The following is a 22,745-nucleotide window of genomic DNA, read 5'->3' on the forward strand; positions in this document are numbered from 1 at the left end:
CAGCTGCCTCATCTGTAAAATGAGAAGCTTATACTAGATGATTTATATGATCCCTTATAGCTCTAAGTCTATAATCCTATATAAATTTAGTTCATACCTATTTAACTATTCTCAGTTTTCTCACAGTGCCTGGCACAGAGGAGGAGCTTAATGTTGACTGACTGATTGATTGAGAGAATCTATAATCAAGCTGCCCAAAAGGAAATTATACTCTGGGCTAGAGTGCTGTTGAAACATTATCACTACAAAATTTTTTTCTCCCCACAGCTTTTTAATGTTCAAAAGTCTAAGAAAAAAGAGAATTAGGGGCAGGTTGGTGGCACAGTGGATAGAGCACCAGCCGTGAAGTCAGGAGGACCTGAGTTCAAATCCGGCCTCAGACCAAACACTTGTCACTAACTAGCTGTGTGACCCTGGGCAAGTCACTTAACCCCAACTGCCTAAAAAAAAAAGAGAGAGAGAGAGAGAATTAAGGTAGTAAAAATAAATTTTACTTTCCATAAATTTCAGTCATGAAAATGTTAAGAAAGAAGATACTAGGTTAATCATAGAAATACTGTTTTATTATTTTAAACATGCTATAAAAACAAGCTATAAAAAGTCAGATATTAAAAAAGTTCTTAAAGACAATAGACAAAGACTTATATACATAAAACATCCATATTCATTACAATGTCTTTTTGAAAATGGCCAGACAAGTCCTGGACAAATGAAAAAAACCATTTTATGTCAATGCATTTTGAAAGAGGATTTGGTAGGCCAGATGTCAAATCTGTATGGATCTGTGATACCTGTTATTTGTGATTACAATAAACATAATTTGCCAGAGGGTATTTCTGAGACATTTAGACTTTGATAGCAACTTTAAAAGGCAGAAAAACAAATTAGAACTAATTTCCAGTTGGGTAAAGACTGATTCATTCTACTTATCTTAGTCAATGTGAATAGTCAAAAATGGTCCTAAATGACTCTCCACATTTGGGCAGAGTAAACAGTAAATAGGAATAGTTTTAACGTATGAAATAACAAGTACAGATAAAATCACAGTATTTTTAAAGGACAGGGCTTACTAGTCACTCTCTGCACAAACAGACATATGTAGCTTAGCTAAAACATGATCAAAGGTGATAATGAAAAAAACATTTTTTTAAGGCCAGTTAATTTTTTTATGTTAGTCTTTCTTAAATGCAAAAGTTGATAGTTTCTGGTTGGTAGAGACATCTAGGGGTTTTCGTTTTTTTGACAAATTCAGATTCTCCTTTGGATTTCCTTGTTCTCTCTGTTTTGTATTCCCAGGGCTGGGCTCTTTCCGCTTTTTTGTTTCAGTTTCTTTTGTAGCTCCTCCTTTGGCCTTGTTGGCCCATGCCTTATAAAACAATGAAAAAAAAAGGTTAAGTGAAAACTAATGCTATTTAAAAGTATGACTGGATATTTATGGTTCATAGTACAGTGGCTAGAACAGTTGACCATCTGTATTGGTAGAAGTAGTTTCTAAAGAGGGAGTAATTTACACTAATTAAATCAGACCTAGAACAAAACACATATACCATACACACATGCACATGCACGCATGCACACACACACACGTAAAGTAACATTTTACAAAGTTTACAAAGGCTCATTTCCTGTCCTTCTATAGAATTAAATTTCCAAATACCTAATGGATTTTTAAAAACTGATATTTACTTTTCAAGATTTCTCTACAGCTTTTCTTACCTTCCTTTCTTCATCTGACAACATTCTAAATCTATTCATTCCCTCTCTTATTATATCTGGTTCCTCTGATAAATCAGGATGATCGGCCAAAATATCACTTCTGTTTTCTTCCAGCCACATCTGGAATCCAGTCTTTGGCCTAAAAGGGTTATACCAAAAAAGCTATTTCAACTGCTAATCACACTTGGAAAATTATCTTTATACTTGAAGCTACATGGTCCCTTTACTTTTTCATAACTGAAAGGTATATTTTCCCCCTGGTCATTTTTCAAATTGTTAATTAACCATTAATTCCATAAAATCTATATGTGGTCCACAACTATCCTGGCTAACAGTCCAGAATAAATTACTTAAAATTATCTTGGTACTATAATTTATTTTAAACAAGCAAACATAACTTTATATAATCAAGTAAAAGGGGGAAAAAGTTAAATAGATAGTTTTTCACTTTCTCAAAAATATCTGTGAATTAAATACGTATTAGTGTTAAATTCAGAAAGGACTGAACCTTAGGTAATGCCAATTATCTTTTCTGATTAAAATGTTCCCAAGTCCTTCTTGCTACCACTTTGTTTTAAAAAAATTTAAGAAAGAAAGAAATCTTAATTTCTTGCCTTCACGTACTTAAATGAAATCTGGATTTCATCTCATTAACCACTTAAAACAAATCTAAGGGAATAACATGTCCACATGGCCTTTTCTCCTTTGATGGATATTTCAGACCCATCATTTTTTCATTATCATTATTACTACGCTATGTTTAATTTTTAAAAATATAAATTTAATATACATCAACCAAAAAACCCCACAAAGAACAAAGTCTTATATAAAAACGTTAGCATTTAATAAAGCAAATCTGAACAAACCAAAGGAAAACCAAAGAAATCCAAACAATTTGGTGTGTGTCTTTCCAAGTTGTTCTCAGATTTTGCAACCTTTTGTTGAAAAAAAAAATGCAGAAGCAATTACTGTGTTTATACTATTCTCGTTCTGCCCATTTGCTTCACATCTTCCTATGTTTCCCCGTATTCTTCATATTTCCCTCATTGTTTTACAGGGACATAGGATTTCATTATATTTATACCATAATTTACTCAGCCATTTTCTATGTATTGGAACATATTGGCTGTTTCAAAGTTTCATAATTTTGTGTTTTTACATATATGAATATGCATATACATACATACATATGTGGACCTGTGATTTCATCATTGCAAGGACCTCATAGTGTAGAAATAGCCTCTACCGCTGCATATTAACAATTCATCTGTAACTTTGGCAATATCTGTATCTTTTATGGTCATTTAAAGCTGCTTGGGACACAGTATGGCATAGGAAAGCATGAGCAGGCCTCAGAGCCAGAAGGACCTGGGTTCAGGTGACACATACTAGCTGTGAGTTCCTGGTGTAGTGATTTAATTCTCAGTGCTCTAGGCAACTGGAGTTTCTAAAATGATAAGTTGTATGGAAGGTGCCCACCTTCACTTGGGAGATCTCTTTACAGTGAAATCATTGGTCTAGTCCCTAACCATACTTCTTTAAATTCATCAGTACTACTCCTCCTTCATACTAAATTTTAGACCACCATCCTTTCAGTCTGAAATTACGTAAATCTTTCTGGATTAACTGTGTCTCTTGTAAATAATATGCTGTTGGATTTTCTTTTCTAATTCAGTCTGTAATTTTTTTTCCCCTTAGAGAGCAAGTCTGGTGTTAGTTACTAGGTTTGTAATTTTTTCCAATCATTCTGTACAAAGGGAATATGGTATTCTTACTATTTGTTATTAACCTATGCATTAAGTTATGCAACGACTGTAGTCAAAATTCCTCAGTCTTATGTGAATAATTATGGAAGTTGGCCTTTTGAACTTGAAATTTTCTGACCAGTCTCTTTTACCCTCTTAATTTTCTACTCTTAAAAAAACTGCAACATCTTCCTTGCAACTTGTAGGATTTATTCCTTATTATTATAGTGTTGGAGTTTGATTAAAATGTCTAGGACAGTTGATTTTGGATTCTTTCTTGACAAGGTTCTATAGATTTTATTTGCATAATATTACTTCTTTTTGTTAATTCTGGGAACTTTACTGTGATGGCTTACTATAAGATACATAGTTGATATTCTTTTGTTTTTTTTTAAATTTTCTAGGATGTCAGTAATTCTGAGGTTGCTGTCTATCACTCCATGTCTGTCACCTGGAGCTATGTTTTCCAACTGTTTGGATAATTTAGCGATTTTCTAAATTTTTTTCCTAAATGTTTTGTCTGCAATCCTGTTTTCTGCTATAGTATGTTGTTAGTTGCTTCTGTGGATTTTTTGAGGTTTTCTATTCTATACTCATGATTATTTCTTAATACTTAATAATTACATATTTAAATACTTAATAATTATTTCATCCCAATCTTTTTTTAATGTGTTTGAATTCTAGCTCCTATGACTGTTTTAATTTTTTTCAAGATCCTTACAATTTTCTTCCAAATGTTAATTCTTACTTTTTAAAATAAATGTGTCATTTTTCCATTGGCAGATATATCTTAGAATATCCTGCATTGTATTTTTTCATATGTATTACTTTTAATAAAATAACTGTTTAATAGTTTACTGTTGTATTGGTGCTTAAAAAAACCTTTGTTAATTTTAACTTCAGGTGATTTTTCTTTTCTCATGCTCTTTTTAAGAATTTTTCTTTCCTTTGGTGTTTTTCTTTGTTGTTTTGCACTTTAACAATAAGAAATCTACATTTGTACTTTGTTAAAGCAAAGACATTACACATTTTATTAGGTGTGGATTTAATTATTACTTGCAATATATGACAGGATTATTATTACCCTGTTAGAAATGAGGGACTTGGGCACATAGAGAGGTGAAAGGAAAAGTTGAGATAGAGAAACTGATGGCATAATTGCAATGAGAACTAACAAATTCTAAAAGTTTACTGTTCACAGCTTAACCTAATGTACTAAGGAGTTTTGTAAATTATAGATGAAAAGTCATTCTTGAACAAGTTACTTAACTTCTCTCTGCCACTGTTTCCTCATCTGTAAAATGAAGGGGGTTGGACTAATAGATTATGTCTAAGATCTAAATATAGAAACCCTAGTTCCAAATGGATTTTTTAAAAAAATTATGCAAAGTAAGATGTATCCCTAATTTAAACTCATACCCAAGAAAAGTAGAAAAATAAATACTTCTTTAAAAATTGATGGAAAATAAATCTAGTTTAAAAGTTGTTATTTTTTTAAAAAGTTATTATTTTACTCAAGTTTATTTTTTCTTTTCTCAAAGTGTAAATAGTTCGGATTTTATGGGTTTGTTGGGAATTTTGTTCTTTGACTACTCATATTTGCTGAGATTAAAACTGCAATTCAAAAATTGTTTTAAAAAAATCTCCTAAACTTTAAAAGGTTATTACATTAATATTCTGAATAAAGTGGGCAGGACAATAATGGCAGAACTAGTTACTGCAACTTTCTGCTCATACTGTCTTTTCCTTGAACCATAATCTTAAAGAAAAATAATAATTATCAAACATTCTCTAACTATATCCACAATATCTGGTTATATCAAGGATTACTGGATCCTGTAGCTACAATTCTAGAAAGAGATTAAAAAGATTTTTTTTTATAGATCCAGTTAATATAAAAGATACATAATTCCAGAGTTAAATTGTGATTTTTTTTCAAAGTACAGTCAAACCTTTACAATTCACGAATAGAAATACTAACAGAAAGTTTGATGCCCTTCCCCATCTGAAAAGTTAAAATATAATTTTACCCATGTCACTTTAAATGATATAGTTAAAATAAATGTTATATACTAAAGCTTAAAAAACTATAATGAACTATATTGAGAAGGCAATAAAATCTTATGTAACTTGACCTTTCATTTTCAATATTTTGAGCAGACATAGCAGGGCTTTCAGATAATGAATTTTCAGGATTTTTTTTCTCTTCCACTATTTTATCTGTTTGGGAGGTACAGGCCTGAAAAAAATTTGTTGCTGGTACCTATAAAAGAATTACAAAAATCATCACATCTCATAAAGGTTAATAATTTTACTTATCACAAGTATATGTGAAAACAGCATTTAAACCATGTCAAAATCATACTCAAATAATTCTCACTTTCTGGTAGGTCCCTGACTCCAGAACTTAGTCCCCTTATACTAGCAAGACTGCCCAGGTATTCCAGCCTTGCTTGCTCAGGGCACAAACAGAAGATTTTGCCTCTCAATTCCCCTCTTCCCAGACTTTTAATAAGGCTCTTGAGTGTTAGAAAAGCAAACTGATGAACAATCATAAATCCTCAAGATATAAACATGTGATCTGGTTTTGAATATTCACAATACAAGACTTTCCATAAGATGATTTACAATACCTTCTTATCATACTCTTGTTATAATTTCACTCTAGAGCTGTATATTGCATTGTTATATAGTTTGATATTTTCCTATTTTTTCTTCATGATCAAAGGACAAAAGAGATCATAAAGGCAAAAACAGCAATTCAGATTATATAAAATGAGAAAGTTTTTACACAAACAAAACCAATACCATTGGACTAAAAAAGAGGAGTTGTCAGGAGGGTTGGGAGGGGGCAGGAACCTACATCAAACACCTAATAAAAGTCTGATTTTATACATATATATATATTTGGAGTTGACACAAATATATGACTGAGATCCATTCCCTTCTAGAAGGGTTCAAAGAATATGAATATTTCTCAAAAGAAATGCAAACTATCAATAACTCTGAAAAAATGCTGTGAATCATTAATAAAAATAATGCAAATTTGGGGCAGGTAGGTGGTTCAGTGGATACAGCATCAGCCCTGGATTCAGGAGGACCTGAGTTCAAATCTGGCCTCAGACACATAACACTTACTAGCTGTGTGACCCTCGGCAAGTCACTTAACCCCATTGCCTAGCCAAAAAAAATGCAAATTCAAACACTTTTACTTCATACCCAGCAAACTGATAAAGATGAAAAAAAATATGGGAATAGTCAAAAGTGGGAGGGGTTGTAAAAGATGGGCATATTATTATACTGTTGTGGAGCTGAGCATTAGTACAAACTATTTAGAAAATAATTTAAAATTATACAAAGTGACTATGTCCACATTCTGACCCAAAGATTCCACTGCTAGGCATATTATACCTCCCTTCCCTAAAAGGTGATGAAAGATAGAACACATACGTACCAAAATCTTTAAGGAAGTATTTTTTGTATTAGCAAAGAATTAGAAACAAATTAGATGTCCATCAACTGGGAAATGGCTAAATGAATCGTAATACATAAACATAATAGAATATTATTATTCTATAAGACAAGAAGAATGTGCAAAATAGAGGGAAGCATGGAAAGCTTTACATGAATTAATGCAGAATGAAATAAGCAGAACCAGGAAAACAACATACACAGGGACTATAACAATGTAAACAGAAATCACCACAACAAGATAAAAACCTATATTATCTAATTATAATGAGTAAACTTGCCCTCAAAGGAGACATCTGAAAACGTACCATCCTCCCTTCTTTGGAGAGGTGGGGACTATAATTACGAATATAATGGAATATTACTATAACATAAGAAATCACAAAAGGGACAGTTTCAGAGAAACCTGGTTAGACTTATATGAACTAATGCAGAGTAAAGTAAGCAGAGCCAGGAGAACAACTTAATCAATAACATCAACATTGTAGAGATAATTCACCTTTAAAATTTCTGTTCAAAGACAAACTATATTTCCAGAAGACTAATAATGAAGAATACTACCTGTCTTCTGACAAAGAAGTGCTGGACTCAAGATATATCAATTGTGACATACGTTGTAGGGCATGCCCAACTTGGGAATTTGTTTTGCTTGACCATGCCCACTTGTTACTGGAGTTTTTTTTTTCTCTCCCCTCGCCCCAATAAGTTGGGGAGAGTGAGAATAGCAAAAGGAAGAGGGGAAAGAAAAAAAAGTTAAAAGATAGGAACAAGAATAGTTTAAATCCCAGCAGGATGCCTGGGGGGTGGGGCAGTGTGCACACCTTCCCCTCCCCCCTCAGCTACTAATGCTTTCTCTTCTGAGATTACCTTCTCCCTACTCTATATAACTCGTATTTACCCTGCTGTTCGTATCTTTTCTCCTTCATTACAACACAAGTCCCTTGAAGACAAAGGCTGCTTTTGCTGTTTCCTCAGTACTTAGCACAGTGTATAGTATATAGTAAGTGTTTAATAAATAATTATTGACTGGCTGATTGGCATTGCTGGACTCAGTTGATGTGTCGGCTATTTTCTCTCAACCACTATAATTTATATACACAGATATGTACATATATACATACATATACATATGTGTAGATACACGCACACACACATATCTGAACTTCTCTTTGCTATAAGGGATGGTTCTTTGGGTGCTGAGGGGAGGTTTTTTAAAGAAAAGTGATAATTATTTTAAAAACCTTTAATTTCTTTAAAATATGAAAGAATTTTCCAAATCACTAAGAGGAGAAATAAAAACTAAAATTTTCTCCTCATCTCCATCAAACTGTCAAAGATGATAAAAAAGTTAATGCTGGAGAAGCTATGGCAAGTCAGGTCCACTAATAAACTCTTGGTGGCACTGTCAATTAGTCCAGTTGTTCTGCAAAGAAATTTAGAATTACATAAGAAAAGCTATTAAATTACATGAGAAATTGTAATATTACTACCTTCTTTGTAGAGCTTGGAGACTATGAGTATATAACAATGCAAGATTTGGCCAAAGTATTAATTGATTTTGCAAAGAAACAGTGAAAAGAGGCAAGAGGCATTTCTAGGGCTATATCCCAAAGAGATCATACAAATGGGAGAAGGACTCACGTGTACAAAATATTCATAGTAGCTCTTTTTGTGGTGGCAAAGAATTGGAAATTGAGAGGATGCCCATCAATTGGGGAATGGCTGAGCAAGTTGTGGTATACGAAAGTAATGGGGGGCAGCTAGGTGGCGCAGTGTATAGATCTCTGGCCTTGAAGTCAGGGGGACATGAGTTTAAATCCAGTCTCAGACCCATGACACTTACTAGCTGTGTGACCCTGGGCAAGTCACTTAACCCCGACTGCCTTACCAAAAAGCAAAAAAAAAAAAAAGAAAGTAATGGAATACTATTGTGCCATGAGAAATGATGAACAGGCTGACTTCAGAAAAACTTGGAAAGATTTGTATGGTCTGATGCTGAGTGAAGTGAGCAGAACCAAGAGAACGTTGTACACAATAACAGCTACGTTGTGCATTGACTAATATTGATAGACTTAACCCTTCCCAGCAATACAAAGATCTAAGACATCTCCAAAGGCCTCGTGATGGAAAATGTTATCCACATCCAAAGAAAGAACTATGGAATTTGAATTGCTATTTTTTTTCTCTTCTGTTGAGTTTTGTTTCCTCTTTCTGGTGGTTCCTCCTGATGGTTCTAATTTTTACTTACAACATCACTAATGTGAAAATATGTTTAATAGGAATGTATATGTATAGCCTATATCAGATTGTGCGCCGTCTTGGGGAGGGTGGTGGGGAGGAAGGGGGAGAAAAATTTTAAACTCAAAAGCATATGGAAGTGATTGTTGATAAATCAAAATAAATTAATAAAAAATTTTTAAAAAAAAGAAAAGAGGCAAGAGGGAAGAGGAAAGGAGGTAAGGGGAGGAGAGCGAAAAGAAGTGACAAATGTGAGGAATTCAAAGAAAAGTTAACCAAGAGAACAATATACATGGCTACATACACACAGACACCACTAAACATGTCAGAAATCAAATTAAATGCAGTAAGTCCTTGTGGTTCCACGGGTCTGAGATTGAAATATACTTTTTTCTCTTTGGTAGGCAGGTGGTAGACTATGAATATATAATTTGCATATGCTACCAAATGCTGTCTTTTGTGTCAGCTGGTTTTAATTTTTTTCTTTGTTCTAAGTGAGAGTTTTATGAGATCAGGATTATTGGAAAGTGAATGTGAGTTAAAATAACAAAAAGCATCAAAAAGATTATTTCAAAGAACAAGGATTTTCAAAACAAAATATAGATTCCTTCTAAATTTCAGTGCTTTTGCTCCCTTCTGTGCTCTCTGGCATGTTCTGGTTAATAAAAAGCTCCATCAGATGAGCTTTTCTCCAGTTCCTCTTTAGTCATGAGGTGCTCTGGAATTTTCTGCTCCAGGGCAGTAATTTTCTTTTTGTTCTGGAGTACTACTGTATACTGGTACTTTCACTCCAGTTGGTCCTCAGGGCACAAACAACTGAGACTTCTTGAGAGCAGGCAGACCTGACAATAGCATAAAGCTTCATTTTGCTGTCAAACAAACAAAAATCCCTGTTGTTTTGTCACTTACTTCTAAGTGTGCCTGTTAGTATGAAGGTGACATTATTAAGCAGAAAGGTTCAGCTCTTTCCAAGGTTCATCTTACTTCCCTTCCCTCAGCCTTTATTATCAGTATAGTACCTGGTTCCCCATTTATTGCAATGTCTAGGAGTATCTCATTCATTCTGAGTTCTCAGAGAGCAGAACTATCTGAAACCAGATCAAAAATTCCAGAAAAAGTCAGAGTAACACTACTGGACTAGTTTGAGTGATGAGGTGGCATTCTGTTAGGTTCAACAATCCTATTCATCAAAATGAAGAATCACTACACAAATGTGTGCTACAAGATGTGAGCCTACTAGTAAGACTAGTAGAAAAAGGAGTGAGACAACCTAAGAGAGCAAACAATTTGAATGACCTAAGTGTGCAGAGAACTACAAGGATGGACTGGGCCAAAGGAACATTTAGCAAATGCTATACAGAGAATAAACGTTTGACTCGTGAGCAGTTAATAGAAGGTAAAAACAGTGGCACAGGGGACTGAGATTGTACTGAGTAGCCCAGTTATAGAAAAATCAACTTGGAGTAGCTCTAAAACATCTTTTCAAGTATGGGCTAAAGAAGCATATCAAGAGAATCACATGGATAACAAAGATTTGAAGATGAAAGCTTATAGATAACTTACAGAAAGAAAGAACCACAGAGAGAATCAACTTCTTTGTATAAATGAAAACCCAAGTGAAGGTCATAGTCTAATACAAAATCAACACCAGTGCATTACATGCATTACAAAGGAGAATCTTCTATTACAAAAGTGGCCTTGATGAAGATGAGTGATGAAGGCATGAGGAAAAGGCATGTCACACCGGTGTGCAAGAATCAGTCCCAGGAAATGAAGAATCAAGTCCATCCTGGACCTCAAAAAGAGTAAGCACGGGGCAGCTAGGTGGCACAGTGGATAGAGCACCGGCCCTGAAGTCAGGAAAACCTGAGCTCAAATCCAGTCTCTGACGAAACACTTGACACTTACTAGCTGTGTGACCTTGGGCAAGTCACTTAACCCCAATTGCCTAAAAATAAAAAACACAAAAACAAACCAAAAAAAAAAAAAGAGTAAGCACAACCTCATCATCAGTAAGATTACAACAACTTGAAACAGCACCAGTCAGTCAATAAGTATTTATTAAGTACTTACTATATGCCTGGCACTGTGCTAAGCACTGAGGGTAAGAAGAAAAGCAAAAAAGTCACTGCTCACAAGTAGCTTACATTCTAATGGGAGGTACAACATGCAAATAACCATGTACAGATAAGACCTATAAAGAGTAAAGGAAAGATCATCTCTGAAGGAAAAAACGCCACCGTAGGGGACAGGGAAAGACCTACTACAGAAGGCAGTATTTATGCTGAGTCTTGGAGGAAGCCACAAAAGGAAGGTGAGAAGGGAGAATATTCTAAGCAAGAGGGAAAGTCAGTACAAAAGTACAGAGTTAAAGAGATGGGGCATTAAGTTCAGAAGCAGCAATTAGTCCAGGTAGGCTGGATCATGGAGTACATGGAGGTGGAGGAAGTAATCTTTGAAAACCTGATCCCTTGCTACCTTTACAGTCTTCTCAAAGGTTTAAAATGCCAAAAGAGTTGATATGTGATCCTGGAAGTAATAGGGAGCCTATGAAATTTATTGAGCAGAGGGATGACTTGGTCAGACCTGCACATTAGGAAAATCACTGGCAGCTGTGTAGAACAAAGGTTGGAGTGGATGGAGACTTGAAGCAGGGAAACGAATTAAAGTCTACTATACAAAAGCCATTCATTCCCCAATTCAAGGCATTCAAAATAAGAGCCACCAATTATAAAACACTTAAAGATTTTTAAAGAGCTTTACAAATATTGTATTATTTTATCCTCACAACAACTCTGGGAGGTAGATATTCTATAGATGAGGAAACTGAGGCAGTAGAGAATGAAGCCCAAGGTCACACAGACACACACATTGTCTGAGTCTATGAACTCAGTTCTTTCTGATCCAGATCCACCGCTCTATCCAGCTGCGAAAAAGCAGGACTATTCTCTACTATAAATGTGAATGAGAAGGCCATGAATATGTCAAGTATATTTGAGAGGTGAATTATCACTTGGTTCAGAGGAAACTGATTCCCACAGAATCAGTATCAAGAAACAAACAAAGGTATGAAGACTGAATGATTATTAAGAATTGAAGTAACATGATAGAGCTTTACTGAAAAATTTTGGTGTTCAAAAATATTGAAGAAATTTAAAGAAAGTAAACAAAGACTTGATCACCAGACAGAAAGGATTGAATGTGAGGTATAACAACTGGAGAAGAGAATGTGAAGTGAGGAAGAAGGTATACAGGACATTCATTTATAGATACAGAGACTGAACCTGAAACCATCACCTTAATTCAAAAGAACTATGAAAAGTGGCTCAAAAGCTCAAACAGTAACACATGAATGTTGAAGCTCAGCTTTCTTAACAGCCAGACTAGAGAGAACCCACAGAGGGGATGCCTTATGTAAAGCAGAAACAGTACACAGAAATTCTATAATTTTGCCTTGGACTAATGAGGACTTGAGTCAGAAAAGGGAAGAGGACCAAACCCAGAAGCAGTACCTTTCCTGTCTAGAACTTCAACTGTAGAGTCCTCTAGGAAAAAGAGACAAGCCATAGAGTTCAGGAATACTGGTGGTGAGTCTATACCATCAATCAAGTGTTACGTTTAACCATTATTATTGCAGTGTTGTTTTTTTCTTTGCATGTATTGCTGAAATGTGTAATTGTCATGTTCAATATATAGTTTAGGCACTTAGCCTGTGAAGGGATGCTTTGCATTTATGATAAATTTATTGTACATACTATGAAAGTTGATTGGATATACTACAAATACTTTTTCAGGCAACTAAAAAAATTTTAAACATGAGGAAAGAAGTAACATCCAGTTACAATGGGTTTTCCCACAGGGACCATGGATAATGTTACTGTCTTTTAAAGAAGGAATAGTGATCTTAAGAGACTGAGAATTATAATGTCATTCTGGAAAGTTTCAGAGAGAAAAGATCTAGAGAACTTCTTTCCTGAGAAAATGAATTTAATTTATCTTCTGAAGAAACATTACAAATAGAATTTAGCTGCTACCATGAAAAAACTGAGTGATGCAATAGCTTCCAGAACTGAAAAGTCTACAGTAGCAGCAACCTTAGAGATGACTCTGGCTGTGAGTTTTCTTATAGCCAATACACTGTAAAATAATCACATTTTGTTGTTTTTGTTAATAAATTATACAGCTAATAACTTTGTTGTTTATTTGAGCCTGGGAGAACAAGGATGGAGGAAAAGAGGGAGAGGTAAAGAGAGATGACCAAATGCTTATGGGAAAAGAAGATTCTCCAGTTTGTTAAATAAGTTATATGCTAATTATAACTTATTTAATAAACTGGGAACACTACTGCACTAATCATACACTTTAGAATTGTTCCAAATGTTCTGGAAAACAATTTGGACTCAGAACCACAAAGAAATCAAAGAAGAGGGATAAGATCCATATGTACAAAATGTTTATATCAGGATTTTTTATTGTAGCAAAGATGTGGAAATAAAGTGGTTGCTCATCAACTGGGGAATAAATCATCAAACTGTGGTATCTGAATATAATGAATACTACTAGCAAGTAAGAAATGACAAATATAACAGCTTTAGAGAAGCCTAGGAACACTTATTTGAACTGATGAAGAATGAAGTGGGCGAACAATTTACATGAAGACTACCAAAACATAAAGGAAAATAACTCTGAGAGACTTTGGAGCTCTGAATCAATACAGTGACCAATCAGGACTTCAGAAGGCTGATGATGAAGTATTCTTCCCAACTCTCGGATGAGAAATGATGGACCAGAAGTACAGACATAAATTTACAGACATAGACAATCTGACAATTTGTTTTACTTGGTGACTTACTGATTATGAGAGGGCTTCTATATGAGAGACAGAGGAACAGTGGAAGAAGGGAGTTGGTGGGTAATGAAAGTGAAACAAAAAAAGAAAACAATACCAATACAACATTGAAAAATACATAGAAGAAAGCGAAAGAGTACAGAGAAAGACAGGCAGTATAGTTTGCTAGTAGGCTGTTAAATTTCATAAATAACTATTGTAATTGTATGAAATCTCTTTTCCTCTTTATCCATTTTATTTTATTTGATGTTGATTTTAACTTTTGCTTTGACAAGCTGATGGTCTGATTGTACTGAGTCAGCTGATTCTGATTCTGATATGGTTTCTAGAACAGTAACTAGTAAATTACCTGTATGTTAAAATACAACCAATTTTATTTTTTTGAGTTGTTTTTCAATGTCTGCAACATCTAGTGACTTATGGAAACACATATGATACACAAACATGAAGCTTAAGAATAATCTAGAAACCTTTCATGACTAGTTTCTCAAATTTGAGCCTTATTATCCAACATACTTTTTGCCATCCATTCATTCACCTTATTGAAGTCATCAAATATCAAGTATATGTTGACTTAGGTTGGAGTTTATTATCAAGTTCTTTGTAGAATTTCTCTACTTCTTCCATTTTCTTCAATAGATGTTATTATGGTGGTCTTTTTACTTAGTAGTGTCATAAGACTAGATGAGAGAGCGTCCCATGAAAATATGTCTCTTACTGCCACTGGGTACACTGTCATAAGCCATAAAACAAAGAAAAACTAAAAATGACCTTCAACTTCCACGAGTATAGATATACCCTTCACTGAAGATCACAACCTTAAATGACCTTAAATGGATAATTTTTATTACTTACTGTTATCAAAAAAAATCATCACCTTGTGGTGAACTTTTTGATGATGAGCCCCTCTGACTAGTCATTAGACAAAAGATAATCTGTTGCTGGGCGGGCCCATAGTTAAAATAAAACCTTCCAGTTTGGTTAGATATGCCAGAGTATGCACTCTAATCATATAGACTTCAAAAGTCCAGGATTTCCTCCACATCATCATGAAGTATTGGAGTTGGACCTCAGTAGAGGGTGCCAGAATCACTAACCAAATTTAAAGTAAGGCAAAAATATAAGATGTTGCTATTCACAAATAATAAATATCAATGGAAATAATACCTGCTTAGACTTTGGTTTTGGAATCAGAGGTTTTAAAACCGGGGATTTTTCCTTATTTGCAGTTCGATTAGGCACAGTAGATTTCTTGGATAATTTCTTCATATTATCTAAAATGTTACTTGATGTTGAATTTACTGAAATAGTTGATTCTTTTGAACTGGCTGATACCTAAATAAGATACATTGTTAAAACTTCACATAGAAAATCCAAAAACCTCTTTTCCTTTCAAATTTCAACGAAAACTTGTTTTAGCGAATCTTATTTTTAGAAATAAAATTGGGGCAGCTAGGTGGCGCAGTGCCACTGGCCCTGGAGTCTGGAGGACCTGAGTTCAAATCCGGCCTCAGACATCTGACACTTACTAGCTGTATGACCCCGGGCAAGTCATTTAACCCCATTGCCTAGCAAAAACAAAAACAAAAAAAAACAAAACAAACAAACAAAAAAAGAAATAAGATTGATGAATATAGGTGTCAAAACCTTAATTCAAAAATGTGTCTACTTCAAAGGTAAACATCAAGCTCCAACTGGCCAAATCACTACATATAAGGCAATACTTAGGGCTACTAAAAATTGTTACTATTAACTATGCCAAAGATTAGCCAAAGAAAACTAGTTTTGTTCTTTCTCTTCTTCTTAAAACCATTTAGCCATTAAAAACTGACTGCAGTATGTCATATCGCTTTTAAAGAGGACTATTAAGAACCTAAATGCCAAGCATTTCTGACTTTGATATGCAATATAAACAAAATAAAATCCTGTAGAAAGCCAAATTTGCAATGCCTGACTGGCTCAAAACTACTTTCAAAAGGATTTCCTTTTGTTTACATTGCTTATAAAAAAAATTGGAAATAGTTTGGCATTTAGGTTCCACTTTAAAAGTGAAATGACATACTACAGTCAGTTTTTAATGACCCCAAACAGTTCTTTAATTTTGAGCATGTCTGACCATTTCTCCCAAACATTATTGAATTACAGAAAATATATTACTTGAAAAATTCTTACCTTAAAGGGATTCACTCGTCCTTGGTTGCTAGATGTAACTGTATCATTTATAATAAAGATAAACTCAATTATATGTCTTATTTACAATTAAATATTTTATCTAAAACTTCAAACATATATGTATATTTCCTTTATTTTCAAAGAATGCATAAAAGCTTACAAAATTTCACAAAGTTATTATTTTAACAAAAAGTTTATAGTAAACCTAAGATAATTTTACAAAGGAGCAGCAAAATTTTCTTAAGAGACTATGAGGAACATGTCTTTAGCTTTCTTGCCTAAAGTAGGGAGAATGACCATTTGGAATTTCTTCAGATAACAAATGAATCCTACTTAAACCTCTACAGACTCAAAGGACTATTTCATATTTAGAAGAAAAGAACAAGAAAGAAACTCTCCTTGATTTTCTTATCAAATAGAAATTGACAGGCATTAACTCTAGGTATAAAGAAAGGGCTAGAAGCTGTAGAAGAATAGGTCATTGAAGGAAAGAGATACTAAGAAAGACAAGACCAAGATACTTTTATGTTTTCATTAAGACCAGGGTTATTTTTTAAGGCTTGTAAATTTCACCTTTTATTTTCTATTTTAACTCCTATGTTTCCTTGTGGATAATAGAAAGAAGGGGAAAAAAAAACAATGAAGGGCTGTATGCTTATTTCAGATCTACAAGGATAGGAAGAAGTTGGAAATTTACAATTCTTTTCAAAGTGTCCTGGGAAAAAGGAGACCAGGTAAAATGAAAAAAGGTGAGTAGGATACTTAGGGCAGCAGCAGAACAAGTCCTGGGCTCAAAAAAGAAGAAGAAAGCAGGGCATGAGTACTTAGTCCAGGTTTACAATAGAAAGAATTTCCATACAGTCTCTCCTTCTACCTGCTTTGCCTCAGGAAAAACTTAAAATTGTTTCTTACCTGATTTGATAGCTGCCCCATCAGCTGAATTTCCATTTTTACAAAACGGATTCTGTCCTATTGAGCAATTAAAATTAAAGAGTATTGCTTAAATTTTAGCATTAAGCTCCACTACTAACAAAAGTGTTCAACAAAGAGCTGATCCTCTTCCCTCATCTCAGAAATTAGCTTTTCTTTCTCAAAATCAGGATAGCATTTTGGCCTTCTACTTTTTTTTAAAGCTCATATCATATTCTATTGTTCACTCAAGTTATTCTATTGTATATTTGTGTTGTTTCCCCCTAGGAGATCATAAGTTCCATTAAGGCAGATTCATGTCTTAATTCATTGAATCATAGACCTTTTAGCTGAGATAGGGCATTTAAGATCTTCTAGTCCTCACTTTCCTTTCTTCTGTGGAAAGGCAGCAGGCATAGTGCCTTAGTAAATGATTATCAAATGAACAAAAATAGAGGGAGAGGGCATCCTTTTCCAATGCAACATTTTTTTAACCTGATACTCATAAGCTACAACTCACTAGACTTGATCAGAAGAAAGCAATCACTACTATGGAAATTAACTATTATGGAAAATTATTATTATGCCTTCACCCTATTCAATATACAGTCTTATCTATTTTTTCTTCTTTCTGCTTTTCTGCTGCCAAACACTTCCTGTTGTGTTATACTGAACATAACGTCCTCATAATATACTGTGGACATACAACATGAATGTCAAGAGAGAAAAACAAGTATTTGTCTTACTGTCCCCAAATGTATCTTACTATTCTTATGTAGATCTGTTTTTTCTTCTATTTCATCAGCTTCTTCACTGTCCTCAGAGTTATTTTCTTCAACTTCATGATTTACAACCCTAGGCTGGCTCCATTCTGTAGTGCTACTGTAATTAAAAGGGAATAACAATATTCATTATAAACACCAATATAACATTCAGAAAAAATTAACATTATCACCAAAAATTTAGTTTTACCTAGTATTCAGTTTATTTCTAAAATCTTCCTCTTCCTCATTTAAGGATGCTGCCAGTTCTGTTGCCTTCTCTACAGCCAACTCACTAAGCCTTTGGGCTAATATTAATTTCCTTGAGCGAGAAGCATATTTAATGGCTAAATTCACAGCATTTTGAGTCATTAATTCAGCAAGCTCCACACAACGAAACTCTCGATCCAGTTTACAAGAAAGCTAAACCAAAGAGGAAAAAACAGACATCTTAATTCTTTGATCAGACAACAAAAGTGAAGTTTCTATAAATAATGAGACACGAACATACCAAAAACAAATTAATTAATTAATTTTTAGAAAAGCATATCCAGAAGGAATCAACACTTTAAGAAAGTACCCAGGCTAGCCATGCTCACTCCTTCATCCTTCCCCAGCTCCATTTCTGACTCTCTGTACCTCTTTCTCCACTATCTCCTCAAGTGGGTGGCTTCTCCCTTTCCTCCTATTTTTCTGCTTCTTTTAAGTGTCATCTTCTTCCATTAAGAGTGAAATCTCTTTGAGGGCTGGAACTCTTTTCACATATATATGAATTCTCAGTGCTTAGCACAGTATCTAGCACATACTAAATGCATAGAACTACTAATTTCTTATAGCAAGGATGAAAATCAGTATCAAATCAGAAAAAAATGAGGAGATACGGCATAGAATTGAGGCAAAAGTAACCTGATATGTTTAAATGACCTACTGACATTGAAAAACGAGAAATAGGTAAAAGAACACCAAGTATTGCCATTTCTAAGAACTTTCAAAAAAGTTTTTGGTCTGACTTGCCAGTGACCACATAGCTAGTATACGTCCAAATCTTCCCGACTTTAAGGCTATTTCTTTATCTTGATCTACTTTCCCACTCTAAACAACGAAGATTAGCTAATGTAAGGATCAAACTTGAAAAAGAAAAATGAACAGATGAAAAATTAAAAAGATCTAGAAAAATCCCACAATAAACTTTCCAAAAATGACAGTGGACTTTTGGACTCTAAATCCCAGTCCCTGGTGTACTTATGTGAGAAAATAGACATGGTCTTTTAAAAAAAAAAAAAAAAAGCAAAAGAGAAAAAAAAAGACAGGAAGAAAAGCAACTAGACCATGTATACATGGAGCAGTTCTGTACTGAAAGTAACAATTGAGAGAGAATTTCTCAAAGTATCTGAAAGAAATGAGAATACTAAAATCCTTGAAAAAAAAAATAAGTGCTCATTATTACCTTCTTACCCTCTCCCCAAAACCGACTGTTAGAATACAAACTATTGTGTCATATGCCTATTTTTTGACCTCTAAAAATGTTTATGAAAATAATCTATGTATATATGCAGGGGTACTCCTTGAAGAATGTATGTATAGGAATGAGACAGGCTTTTTTTTTTTTTTTAGGCAATTGGGGTTAAGTGACTTGCCCAGGGTCACACAGCTAGTAAGTGTCAAGTGTTTGGTCTGAGGCTGGATTTGAACTCAGGTCCTCCTGACTTCAGGGCCAGTGCTCTACCCACTGCACTACCTAGCTGCCCCAAGACAGGCTTTTAAAAACAATATTCTTCAACAACTACCTTTACCATCACACATAGAACATCACTATGGTTACATGGTTGACTATAAAAAAGTATTTGATTTGGTAGAGCAAAATTTTACTTTAAGCTTGGCTTTTCTCCAAAAAAGTGTCTCTGATAGAGATGTCAAAATGATACAATGTTCCCTAAACAGATATAATTTTGTCTGATTTAATTCTGATTATTAATATCGAGGGAGACATGTTTTATGTCATGTAATCTTGACAAAGGTATTTGCCATGGATAAAGAAGAAATCCAGTCTAAGGTCTATAGGAAAGAGGAAGAATTCCCTATAGAACTGACATTTTTACCCTGGGGTACATGAACTTTTGAAAAATATATATTTTGGGGCAGCTAGGTGGCACAGTAAATGGAGCTCTGGCCTTGGAGTCAGGAGGACCTGAGTTCAAATCCAGCCTCAGACACTTAACACTTACTAGCTGTGTGACTCTGGGCAAGTCACTTAACCCCGACTGCCTCACCAAAAAGAAAATATATATATATATATACAACTGTATTTCATTATGACTGGTTTCCTTTGTAATGGTATATACCTATAGCCAGTTGTCCTATGATGGGGCACGTTCCTAAAAATCACCATGCCAAGCAAAACCTCGAAATAAAAACCATAGAGATTATGGAGAAAGTGGGGTTGAGGTATAACACTCAAACTTGGTTACAGGGAAATCCACAGAAGTCAAGACATAAGGAATCCCCACCACAGGCTCTGGGTCACCAACAATATCAGTCACTGCTCCATGAAGGGGAAATAGGTGAGGCTCTCCCTTATGACTGGGATTAGTCTCTTCCATGAGGTGCCCAGCAGCACTCCCCAACCCAAATAGTGATGGTTTTCATTTCTAGAAGCAGTATGCAGTGATCATCTTTGGCTGGGCTTTTCCCTGAGTAGGTGGCTAGGGATGGTGTGGGTCAAAGGGACTAGGTTATCCATTCATCTGTTTTGGGGTAGAAGTGACATTGTAGGAATTTCCCTGTCTTCCCTTCCCTTCCATGCCTGCCTCTCCAGGCCCCCGTTTCTTGCTCTCTTGGGTTTTAAGCTCTGTCCTCCAATTCCCAGCTCTCATAGCATCTAGGTGAAGGAAGATGACCACCACAATGCTTTCCCCCAATTGCAGCCTGATATATCCTCTTCCTACAGGCCCCACTGCATGCTGGTGGTGACCCCTCAACCCATCTGTAGTGGTCACAGCTCTCCCATGCATAATCTGTCACCATGGAACAGTGGTATAGTGTTATGCTCAAACTATTCCCTAATATATCAATCACAATAGGGCAAATTTGCTTTTTCTAAACAAGCATTATAACAGAACTGACTATATTTTATTTTATGCATTTAAAAACACTATTTTGAGAAGATGTCCATAGTCTTCACCAGACTGCCGTGGATGGTTCATGACACAAACAAAGGTTAAGAAACCTTGATATAAAGGTGGAGCCAAGATGGTGGAATAGAGGCAGCAACTCAGCTAAATTCCCCCAACATGTCCTCCAAACAATTTTAAAATAATGCCTCAAATTGAATTCTGGAGCAGCAGACCCAAAAAAAGGTGAGTGTGAGACATTTTTACAGCCCAAGACAACTTAGGAGGAGAGGTATATGATACCAGGGTGGGGGCCGGCCTAGAGTGGCCCAGAGTGCATAAGGTAGCAACACCAGCAAAAAGCCTTGGAGGCAGCTGTGACAGCAGCAGCTACAGCTTCAGTTCTCAGTGCAGAGATGGTAAGGGGCTCAGATAACTGATCAAAAAGAGATTACAGGGGACCCTTTGCTGGCACTGGGTGCAGAACCTTGTTGCATTGCTCATATGCAGATCACAGTTCCAAGGTGAAAAGGAGGACTAGTGCTTGTGGATATAGAGGAGTAGTGTCCCTAGTAACAATTCCAAGGCAGAGAGGAACACTAGCACTTTTGGCCACAGAAGAGCAAGGGACCTAGTCACAGTTCCAGGGTCAAGAACATAAGCACTTGCAGCTGCAGGGGATTGAGGTTCCTTCCTGGATAAAGACCAGAGCGCAGGCCAGGAGAGCAGTGACCATACCTCTCCTTGGAAGCACTGAAAACTGAAATACTCTCAGAACAAGATCAGAAAACAGCAGCACAAAAAACCTGAAGCTTGGGACAAGGGCCCTCTCCACCTTGGGAGCAGAGTCTGACTTTAACATAAAAGTAAAAAAGTCAATAAATAGTAGGGAAAAATAAGCAAACAACAACAACAAAAATTACCTGACCATAAAAATCTACTATGGTGATAGGGAAGATCAAGACACAAACTCATAAGACAAAGATGTCAAAACAGTTCAAGCAAAGCCTCGAAGGGGAAAAAAGTGTGCATTGGACACATGCCCACTCCCTCCTTTGATTTTCAGGATTTCTCTTTTGAAATTTAATTGCAAATAAGAGAAAGGGGTGGTGGTGGTGATAGAAGGAGGGCAGATTAAGGAAGGCAGGAATCAGAAGCAAAACAGACTTGAGGAGAGACAGGGTAAAAAGAGAGAGAGAAGGATAAACAGGAATAAAAGGTGTACATGGTACCTTCAAAAAAACTGACCACATATTAGGGCATAAAAATCTCATGACCAAATTCAGAAAATCAGAAATATTAAATGCATCCTTTTTAGACCATAATGCAATAAACACAGATTAAAAATTAATTGGAAACTAAATGATCCATTCCTAAAGAATGAGTGGGTCAAAGAAGAAATCATAGAATAATGAGACATGTCAAAATCTGTAAGATGCAGCCAAAGCTGGGGAAATTTTTTATCTCTAAACACCTACATCAATAACACAAGGAAAGAGCAGATCAATTAATTGGGCATACAATTTTAAAAAACTAGAAAAAGAACAAATTAAAAATCCCCTATTAAATACCAAAATGAAAATCCTGAAAATCAAAGGAGAGATTAATAAAATAGAAAGTGAAAAAAAACCCCACCATTGAACTACTAAGTTAAACTAGGAGCTAGTTTTATGAAGAAAAAAACCCAATAAAATAGATAAACTATTAGTTAATTTGATTAAAAAAAAGAAAACCAAATTACTAGTATCAAAAATGAAAAGGGTGAATGCACCAC

The 22,745-nt window shown here is 35.0% G+C and overlaps 1 protein-coding gene across 2 annotated transcripts in view; it reads right to left on the reverse strand.

Annotated features, from left to right (window-relative positions):
- Positions 1–606: 606 nt before the first annotated feature.
- WDHD1 (WD repeat and HMG-box DNA binding protein 1) overlaps positions 607–22,745 on the reverse strand; it is an 82,820-nt gene continuing 60,681 nt past the window's right edge. The window contains exons 19-26 of one of the 2 annotated variants that reach the window (XM_027849160.1): positions 18,073–18,284; positions 17,867–17,982; positions 17,104–17,160; positions 16,192–16,229; positions 15,187–15,354; positions 5,597–5,724; positions 1,717–1,855; positions 607–1,366 (exon numbers count right to left, since the gene is read on the reverse strand). In XM_027849160.1, the coding sequence (XP_027704961.1) occupies positions 1,172–1,366; positions 1,717–1,855; positions 5,597–5,724; positions 15,187–15,354; positions 16,192–16,229; positions 17,104–17,160; positions 17,867–17,982; positions 18,073–18,284 (1,053 nt within the window). In that variant the 3' untranslated portion in view covers positions 607–1,171. Of the gene's footprint in view, positions 1,367–1,716; positions 1,856–5,596; positions 5,725–14,671; positions 14,752–15,186; positions 15,355–16,191; positions 16,230–17,103; positions 17,161–17,866; positions 17,983–18,072; positions 18,285–22,745 lie in introns of those variants that run through there. The other variant, XM_027849161.1, reaches the window with a different exon arrangement.

Source organism: Vombatus ursinus, unplaced genomic scaffold (assembly GCF_900497805.2).
Source record: "Vombatus ursinus unplaced genomic scaffold, bare-nosed wombat genome assembly UNPS02007284.1, whole genome shotgun sequence".
Lineage (NCBI taxonomy): Eukaryota > Metazoa > Chordata > Mammalia > Diprotodontia > Vombatidae > Vombatus > Vombatus ursinus.